The 10,944-nt window shown below is 31.5% G+C and overlaps 1 protein-coding gene across 1 annotated transcript; it reads right to left on the bottom strand.

The window, feature by feature from the left end:
- LOC123210089 (60S ribosomal protein L13a-4-like) lies at positions 1–2,417 on the bottom strand. The gene is made up of 4 exons (XM_044628285.1): positions 1,998–2,417; positions 1,244–1,360; positions 1,068–1,155; positions 1–330 (listed from the first exon to the last, which is right to left on the bottom strand). The coding sequence occupies exons 1-4, from the start codon at positions 2,267–2,269 to the stop codon at positions 187–189; spliced, it is 621 nt and encodes a 206-aa protein (XP_044484220.1). The 5' UTR covers positions 2,270–2,417; the 3' UTR covers positions 1–186.
- Between the last annotated feature and the right edge of the window lie 8,527 nt (positions 2,418–10,944).

Here is a 10,944-nt window from a genome sequence, read left to right as displayed (position 1 = left end):
TTAAACAAGTAACAAAATTGAAAATTTTGAATTTGAACAAGCACGTTGCATACATCAGAGTATCTACTTCAAAACTAACACAAAGAAACTATAACCACAAAGAGTATCAAACTAAATTAAAATATTATTAGGGAAACAAAGTCTTCTCAGATACCACATTTTAAAAACAATAATCATTATGAATTATCAATACTTGATTGGAGCAATTATTTCTAACTGGGGACCAAGCTTCTCTTCCGCAACCTTCTCTGCTTTGACCCTTAGTTTGTTCAACTGCTTCTTCCTCTCATATGCTACCTGAGCCCTCTCCTTTCTCTTCCTCTCAAGCTCCTACAAATACAAAACAAAATAAAATATAACATCAAAAAAGGGCGTGTATTCAACAAAGCAGAAACTTTATCACATAAATTTCACAGCACAATGACCTGTATATCATCAAAATAATTTACATTATGCCAGGAGAGCCATCCCAAAAGGTTAATAGATAAAAGAAGCCATATTTTGTTGCAAAAGTAACCAGGAAACTCAAACTTCTTAACATACCAAAAGGTCGGTTAACAAAAAGTAGAGTGCAAAAACTGATTATCCATGGCCTATCATAAGGAATTTTCAGCTTCTCCCTATTTCCACATATACAATATTCATATACATGCATGATGTATATTATATTAAACTAAATGGATGAGCAATTAACGTCTGTAGTTAAATGAATTTATTGCAGGCCCATTTTTAAAGAAAGATAAACAATTTCTTTATCAAGTTTGGTGACTGCCCAAATTTAGAAAATAACATAATTATACTAGTGCAAGCAATTTTTCTTTTTTAAGGTCAATGGGTCATTTAACTATTAAAAAACTAAACAATCATGTGTAGCAACAAAAGCCTAGTGCAAATACTCCAATCAGCATAGCATTTTGTAATTGCACTACCACAAAATTTAAACCACATACCAAATAAGTGAAGGATTGAACACAAAAGATAAAAGCATGCCTCAACTAACTAACCATAGGATTTAAACAATATGTTGCAATCAAATCCAAATAGTGAAATATGATAACAAGCCTCACCTTAATGGTGTCATAGTGGTTCCATCCAACTTCAGATGATAGTCTGCCCAATAAGCAGTACTTGTGTCCCTTTTGAAGCCTCAAAACCCTAGCATTTACAGCAACCAAATTTAGTACACCAATTCTCAGGTGGTTTGGAACCATATCTTCCCAATGAAAACAAATTAGAAAATTACTTGAGAGCATCAGGGATGACCATCCTTTTCATCTTATCATAAGGAGGTGGAATTCCCTCATACGCCTTGAAACGAGCAAGGGCTGCAGCTCCACGCTTGGTCTTGTGAGGAATCATTCTAAAGCCAAATTAAAGAGATTTAACTAACATACAAGACAACGCTCATTCAGTAAACCATGCATCTGATAAAATGAACTGAAGGGTTTCCTAAGTTTTTACTTCAGTCACACCTAAGAAAATTGCCCACCAAATCAACATACCTTGAAAACCAATGTCCATATACATAAGTAACAAATTATATCCTATATCATCACATTCTCCCAGAACATAAAGATTACCAAATTGAACGATAGGTAAAAAAAGTTATAAGCCTAATCTAATCTTAAAAAACAAAACACTTAGCTTAAACTCAATAATAAAGAATATAATCGATAAATAACAATTCAATCATCTACGAAAAAATAACATCCCATCTGCCGAACAATGAAGTTAAGCTCATTCAAGCCAGCAGGCATTGCCCAAAATTTCTACAACCAAAAGATGATATCCTTAAACGTTCATTGACTTGCATAAACTAACCAAGATAGGAACATTTCAGACAAACCTCAACAAACCCACCTCCCTACCCACATTAAGACTGATCATCACAAAAACACACAAAAATCTCAACAAAACCACTTCCCTACCAACACAAAAACTGAAGCTTCAGACAGAAACACGATAATCATCAATAAATTAAGAAACCAAAAACATACCCACGAATGGTACGCCAAAGGATCTTAGCCGGAGCCCTGAAGTGAATAGGACCATGAGACGGCTTAGTGTTCATTCTTTTCCTCAAGAACCTCATGTACTTCATCTTCTGCCTAACGAGACCACCAGAGATGCAAATCTCTTCGCATCTAACAACCACAACTTTCTGTCCATTCAAGAGCTCCTTGGCCAGGACGGAGGCCAGGCGACCCAGCATGTGGTGCCTGGCGTCCACCACCACTCTCTTCGCGCAGATCCCGGAACCCGACACCATTTTTGCAAGTTTGTGGGTCTTGGCTGTAAAACGGCGGGGCTAAAATGAAGACACAGGGAGAGACTAGGGTTTTTCGAGTGCGGGTTTTATATTGTGTGTGAGTTGTGATGGGCTTTGGTCTTCGATGTTGATGTATTTGGTGATGGGTTCAGATCCAACGGTCTTGATTGTATAAAAAAGGAAGAACCATGGGTGAAGAATGTGAATGGAGAAATTTTGTGGGTGGACTTGTAATTTCATAAAACACATTTTCTGGTTATAAATTAAAAAAATGAACAAAATTATATTTTTAAGGTATATTAATTTTAAATTGGCCAAAGGATTATTGCCCACCCAAAGTATGCTAAATTCTCAAAGTTTCCCCCGTTAACTTTGAACATATCATTTATCCACTCATGACCGATTAAATTTAATGGAACTCTAACCCCTAAAAATTTAATCTCATTTTTCCCCTTAAAAGTTTAAAAACTAACATTTTATTCCTTAAGCTAAGTTTGAAAAGATTACATTCCCCCCTTAGGGTTTAGTTTCAAAACCCGTTATCTCGTTTTCATTATCTGAAAAGACGATTTCTCTTTCCAGATGACGTCTCTCAACGTCGGATGGGTTGGGGTGGAGTTGAGGACGGTCGTTGGTGAAAGAGAAACTGTCGGGAGGGAGAGACGATCGGCGATGACGCCAAAAAAAGTGAACCGGTTTGGAAACTAAACCCTAGGGGGGAATGTGATCTTTTCAAACTTGGCTTTGAGGAGAAAAGTTAGTTTTTTAAATTTAGGGGGAAAAATGAAATCATATTTAAGTTTATTTTTAATATTAAATATAAAATAACGATTTTACCCTTACTACCGTTAATTTTAACTGTTCATGAGTGGATATTTGAGATTATCAATGTTAAAGGGAAGAAACTTGGGAATGCAGCATACCTTGAGTGAGATATAAACAATCCATAAAAAAATACTCCAAATAAACAAATCAAATGTCCAATTAAAATATTATATTGAAAGCATGAGTGAAAAATTAACACTACAGAAGTGTCACTTCAAAAAAAATGATATCAATTTTCCAATCAAGGGTAAAAATAATATCATTAAATAAAATTTCTCCATATTTGAATGTTTATTTTATGACTATAATACCGGAATGATATGCTCTTTTGAGATGAATGTGTTTATTTAGGTATGAAATTGATTAAACACAAATCTAAAGGACTTCTGAAAACAAAATTTTCATAAATCAGGTAGTTTAATTAAGATTTTAGTAACAATTTTTTAAAATAAAGGTAGATCAAATATATAGAATAATTTTTTTTTTTTAAAGTTTATTGTTTTCTTCAACTTTGATTATTATAGTGCCATGTGTTAAACCCTAAATTAATTTGACTCTAGAGGTAGCTCTTATTGACGTTTTCATGACATAATTCATCAAAATCTTGAACCCAGAAGTGTAAAAAATAAATTTTGAACATTTTCAATTTCGATTTAGCCAAGATTAATGATGTCCATTATGAAAAATATTATATAAGTAGTTGTTAGGACTTTTTATGTTGGCATGGAAATATGCATTAATGATAAGTGCATCGATTTAAAGAAACTCATGTGAGAACATGAAATGATCTAGTATGTAAATAAGAGACATAATTTTTTGCATGATTTGACCGGAAAAATTAATAACCTACATCCACGCTTTTGTAATTGATAGAAGGAGAATAGAATATCAATATTAAACAATACACCTTGATTTGAGTATAAGAATATTGGTGTGACAAAGACAAATAAAATAATGGTTCAAAAGAGGTAAACAATGGACAAAGTAAGGAATCTGACATTTTCTTTAGCAAATTAAGTTATAATTTGAATCTCTATACTCCTAATTTGCTTGCAATTACTAGGTCACAACCAATTGGATCTTTAAAAGCACGATGAAAGTGTGAAATGTACTATCTAACAAACTTCACATTATGTTTGATCATTTGAGGGAAGGGAGATCAATATTGAAGAAAAAGAAAAAGGTTAACTTTTCTTAATGGCATGTGAATTTATGAACATTTCTTATATTATTTAATAATATTATGAATAGGGTAGCGGTTTGAGGTTCAATTCAATGGCTCTATGTTTGATTATGAGAATATTTGTAAGATAACATAGATTTTGAAAGGGGTAAGTTGTGAACAAAGTTAGATTTGGATATTTTAGTTTTAACAAAACAAGTTAAAACTTGAATCTTAGTAGTCTTAATTTGTTACTTATTGTTTGGTTAAAATTGTCTAGTTAGGTATTAGGACAAACACTTCACTGTTTTGTGTGGTACACGATATGATGGGGTATTTTCTTCTAACACAATACCTTCTTACCCTCTATATAATTTGGAGGTATCTTCATTTATGGCTTACTTATCTTACTCTTTCAAGTTTAGGATGGATTAGGTTGATAATGGTGGTGTTAGTATATGCCTTAAAAACTAATCGTGTAGTCAGTTACAAGACATTTGATCATATGTATATTATTTTATATTAATTATGTCAATAAAATAAATGTTCTTAGTTTATGTGTTATTTACTTGAATATTCATACATTACAAGCGAAATGTCTAGATGATGCAAATCTTTGGAACATAACATCAACAAAAAATCATTCCCTGCATAAGCAATCGTTACTAGGCAATAACATTACATAACAAATATGCTAAATGAATCCATTGACTATTATATGATGATATTAATGTGGGTGATTATAAGAGTCATGTCACTATGACATTAGCATGGAATAATCGTTAGTGAACTATTTATCGAATATGACTAATTATAATGAATCACATAGACATTCAGAATGTGGTCAATGATTCATCATAAAATCATATTACTATGTCATTAATTCTTAGACTTGAGATATCATGATTGCTTTTGACATGAATGTTTACTGTTCATATTGTGTATATGCATGAAAATATTCATGTCTTGTGTAATAACCATGATTAGTAACATGTTGTTTATGTGAGAAGACGAGTCACAGTCAAGATGGAGTCTATTAACTCAAGATTGTATTAACTCGAGCTCCCAAAGAAATGTCAATGTCCATTGGAAAGACAAAACTCTAACCAGAGTATAAAAATATTTATGAAAGGTTGTTTCATAATGACATTGTTCCTATTTATTTATTTACAGTTCAATCCAAAATTAATATGAGAGTTTTGAAATTCCATGAACTCATTCTTGATTAAGATAAGATAGTGAAGGGATTTTGCTACAAAGTATATGTGCCTATAATAGGTTCATTGGAGTTCATCTTCATTTTGGTTTAGGGAATATGATGTATTGTTAGATACTTACCATAATTGGTGGCAGTTTTGTTTATAACGATTTATGATGAACCATATCATGATTTGATATTAGGATCACAAATAGATCACAATCAACCTAAAAGGTCACACATAACAACCTAAATACATAGAAAAAGTAGCATATCATAAAGAGTTAATGATTATCAAATGTACATAATGGATACGTCTAAAATAATATATTAGTAAGATTTTATTATCTAAGGATAGCTACCACTTACCAAGAGTAATAAATTCATTTCATCATTATTAACTAAAATTAAATAATGTATTATGAGTATAAATTAAACATGTTAAAGAGTTAAAATGACAAATTGATTAAATATTATCACAAGTAGTAAAATTTTAAGTGAAGATGGCTAGTGCGCAATTAAGAAAATTTGCATACATAGAAGGGACCATTTATCCCATTTTCAAATAATATTCCCGTTACACATTTTCATTAAAAATTGGTCTCACTCTTTACAATTTGGGTGTGGACTTTCTTGGAGGAATTTCATATGGATTCTTGAACTCCATCACTCTTAAAGCTTCAAAGGTATAAAAATCTTCCTCCCTTCTTTAACATGCCAAATGACTTCAACCATTCAACCAATTTTGTGATTCTTTTTCACCATGAATCATTATTTATGAGTCACAAACTTATTCTATAGATTTTGTTGGTGGTAGGATAGTTTTATTATTTGCATCTTAGGAGTATGTATTATGTTGTTAAAATGGTGTGTGGTATTAAGATACTTTACTACTTTGCATAATGTATCCTTTTGTCAACCTTATCATAAATGGTGTTTGTAATATCTAATTTATCTTTTATGACATGTTATCTCCATATGCTTTTTACACTACCAAAATTAAGGTTGTATTTGTGGCAATTTTCCTTTATACACCTTAACATACAAATATTATCAGAACACTCATGTACTCATGTCCACCTATGTGTAAGTGTAGGCTTTGCACATGGATGATATGGGAAGATCTTTCCTATAGTTATGCCCGTTAACTGCTAAATAGGGTTTTGCATATGAACACTTAAGAAACTATGAGAGATCCTTTCACTTACACAGTATGAGATTTTTCATGTAAAAATTATTTGTGGACTTGACTACTCATGTTGGCCTTCTACTACGTATAAAGCTTTATATATGAACATTATAATAAGACCTATGTACTAATGTCCACCTATTGTTAAATGGGAGCTTTACAGATTGATTTCGTAATACGCCTAAGAGATATGTAATAACCATAAATGAATGGATTTGTAAGGGGAAGTATGAAAGACTAGGCTTAGAGGCAATGGAAGAATCGTTATATCCTCTAACCTCTCTTGCTAGTTAAAAGCTTTCAAGCTAACTATAAGTAAGATAAAGATAACTACCTAGTCAACGAGCTACACAATTACATTGTTCATTTCCATATTTGATATTTTTCTATAAAGGAGATTTTTCTAATCTTGACCCTTAAAATTTGTTGTTTGCTTTCTTTCCATTCTTTTGAGTTGCAAAGCTCTTGCTCTTGCCTCAGTTCTTTCCAAATCTCATTTTGTTGCACAACTTCCCCCCTTTCATGCCTTGGGGGGCCAAAACAAGCCTGTGTTTATATTTGAAAGACACCTTCGTAAGCATTGTTCTTAACAATCTATAAATCATAAGACATTCCTTTCTTTAGTTGAAGCAAGTCATTTGCTTTCCTTCTATGTCGTAAGGGGTAACTATAAGGAAAAAAGGAATTACACATTTAGCTGTAAATTAAATCCTAGAGAATAAAACAAGTTCAATGACCTTTAGCCTCTTAGAGTTAATAGATTACCAGTAAGAAACTATGCCTTTCAAGAACGACATTCCACTATGGTAGACTAGAACTTTTTTCATTGGTTTGGCATTGAGTAATAGTCAAACTTGAATGACTCATAAATGGCATTGTACGCTTTATGGCCAATATCATATCTTAAGTATATCCATCTGTCAATCTTTTCTCATCCTACTTTAGAGTTGAATACAAGGATCAAACAAGTATGACCAAATCCTAGGATAGAACCCATCTTTCTCATCGAATAAAGTGAGTAGGCAAAGGAATCTCTTATTCCACTGTGCATAGATTAAACTCTCTACTTTCTTGGTACTAGAATATTTGGCTTTTATCTTCTTTGGTTGTTTGCCCAAAAGAGATAGAAAAAGTGAATAGTCATACACAGATGGAATATGAAGGTAAAGTTGTGCCACGATGATTAGATTAAATTTTTTTATTATTGGTACATAGATTTTTTCACATGAAAGTAATAAAGTATATGATCATACTTAGAGTATTCTCAATCATTCGAAGAGAAGAAATATGCATAGATTGATAAAAGTAATGGCATAACACTTACGGGCATAATACAACCACTGAATCCTACCTTTATTATAGGGATTCTATGAATTGTAAGGTTAGACAAAGTTGATTTAGTTAAATTTGGGATTACTAAACATGATCAAAATAAACATTTTTCCTTAAAAGATTATAAATGGCCAAATTGTTGTTTTGTTATGATTAATTAGGTCCAAACTATGAAGAATAAATTATATACTTAAAGAATTGTTGTTGTAGTAAGAAAGTGTTCATTCTTAATCAATTTTTCTAGTGTTAAGGTGTAACATCCTTCCCTAGAAGTATTACCCATCGAAGGAGAAATGTTATGAATTAATATCTGGAACATCTATTTTTTTTTTAAATACTTTAAAATGAATGCATCACTAAAAGTATTTAGAGATTATTCTAAAAAAACTGAAAATCTAGAAGTGAACAAAAGATGTATATATCCTATATGAAAACTCATTTGAAACATCTAATATCATAGAGTAAGCATATATATGCTCCTAGATACAACTATACAACTATTTGAATAGGGCTAAAAATCAACAATATCATATGTATGTAACAAAAACCATAGGTAACCAGCCCTAGCTTGGGTCTATCTTTGCTGACCTGACCTTGCCTCACAGCTACCTCGATCACTCGTACCTGTAATCATGAAAGAAAAAGAAGTGAGAGATAAGAACACTTAGTAAGGGAACAGAATTAAGTAAACTATCTCTTTTCTTGTTCTAACTCACTCTCAGGACTCAACCTCACATCATAACCTTCATAAGAAATTGAAGGAATAATCTAGTTCATTCTTTACTATTTGGGTCATACTTTGTCCTATCTGATATTTATTTGATATTTTCTGAAAGCTGACTATAGGGATTTGACACTTTTTTAAGCTCGAGCTCTCTTCCTTTCTCTCACTACACCATTTTTTAATCTGAATTGTGCTCTACTACAAGTGAACCTTACTGTAGGTCTATATCTTACTACGGACATGCCCTACTATGGACGTGCCCTACTACGGACGATGTAGTGTAAAGTGCCCCCTCATAGTTCATAGCATGCATGCATGCATTATATCTTATTAATCTTGCTTTCATCTAAAACTATTCATAACTCATCAGGCCATACTTTTGGGACGACCCTTGAATCTTGAGCCTCAAATTCCTTTTCTTGCTTTTCTTTTTTTTTTCTTTTTCTCTCATTTCTTTCCTTTCCTTTCTTTCTTTCTTCCTTTTTTTTTTCTCCTCCTTTTCTTTCTTTCTTTCTTTTCAAAAACTGTGAAATACTGTTCACGAGACTGTTTATTTGGTAGGGTAGTCTTTTTGTTCATACACTTTAACAATCCAAACGGTCTCTAATTCATATAAGTTATATATCATTGAAAAAGAAGATTCAAAAAGCTTTCCAACAAGCTATAATAGCCCTCATAATTCATCTGATAAGACAATCAAAACGTAAAATGAATTCAGTGGCAAAAACCTATTTTTCTGTTTGTTTGGGTAAAACAATTTTTTTGGTTTATACAATATTTAATAGTCCAGATGGTCTCTAATTCATACAAGTCATATATTGTTGAAAAAAGGATTCAAAGAGCTTTCGAACAAGGCATAATAGTTCTTATGATTCATCAGATAAGATAGTCAAAACGTGGGATGAAATCAGTAGCAAAAACTATATTTACTATTTATTTGGTAAGACAATCTTTTTATTCATACAATTTAATAGTCCAAACGGTCTCTAATTCATACAAGCTATATATAGTTGAAAAGAGGATTCAAACAGCTTCCCAACAAGCTATAATAGCACTCATAATTCCTCTGATAAGATAGTCAAAACATAGGACAAAGTTAGTGGTAAAATGGTAAATATCACCCAACTCTCTACCATGAACAAATTAACACACATAGATACTCCAAATGGCAAAACAACATTTCTCAACTTCAAAATCATCATTTATAACATAGAATGAAATAACCAAAAGCATAAAACATGAAACATACTAAGGATAACACCCCTTACCTTGTTTCAAGCTAATCTTTGTAAATTGACCCCCTCCTCTTTGCCTTGCTTCCTTTATCACCAAAACACACTAACATATTCATATAACATGCATAAGATATATATAAACATAGGTAAAGGGAAAGGAAGAGATCTTTTGGTTACCAAAGCTTCCAAAGTGTTTCTTTTTTTTTCTTTTCTTATTTTATCTTCCAAAACTCTTTCAATTCCTGCCTTTTTCTTCACAAAACAAAAGAAAACAACATGAAGAAGGCTAGCTACTGGAATGGATGGGAGAAGATGATGGAAAAATGCTTGAAGTTTCTTTTTTTTTTTGTCTTTTCTCTCTTTATATGCATATTTATCTCTTTATCTTTATCTTTTATGTAATTCTTTATATATATATATATATATATATATATATATATATATAATTGAAAATATCTCAAAACAGGATCAAAAGATATAATTACCCCTGGAACATACATGAGGGTATTACATAAGGTAATTAATGTAACAAAATTAGTTTACTATTAAAGGAAAGTGTGAAAATAACAAGAGCTATTAAAATTTAAGTTTTATAGTGTGTTTCCTTCAACTTATATGCACAACATTTTTTAGGAAAATGTAGATTAATTTTTCAATCGATTTTCTTTTCTGCTAAGTTTGACTTCTCAACTTTTGGTTCAACTCTCTCACTAGTTTTTCATCTAAGGATTGGTGATTATTGTTTGTATTGTGTTTGATCATTATAATTAACGATATCGATTGCAAATGACAGTAGGTGCTAGGTTAGACTTATGCATGTATAAAAATAATTGTTTTATTATTTTTCAAGTATGAAAAATCAGTTACAATATTTCAAATATTTTTCTAGATTTTTGTTTTCTTGGTTTAGTTTTCCTTTTATTATTATCGGTTTCATGGTATCAAAGCCAAAGACTAATGTCAATGGCAAATTTTTCATTTGATTTGTTTACTCATGGTTCCTTGTAACA

This window comes from Mangifera indica, chromosome 3, assembly GCF_011075055.1.
Source record: "Mangifera indica cultivar Alphonso chromosome 3, CATAS_Mindica_2.1, whole genome shotgun sequence".
NCBI lineage: Eukaryota > Viridiplantae > Streptophyta > Magnoliopsida > Sapindales > Anacardiaceae > Mangifera > Mangifera indica.
The sequence above is the reverse complement of the archived record's forward strand: the minus strand, read 5'-3'. Positions and strand labels throughout refer to the sequence as shown.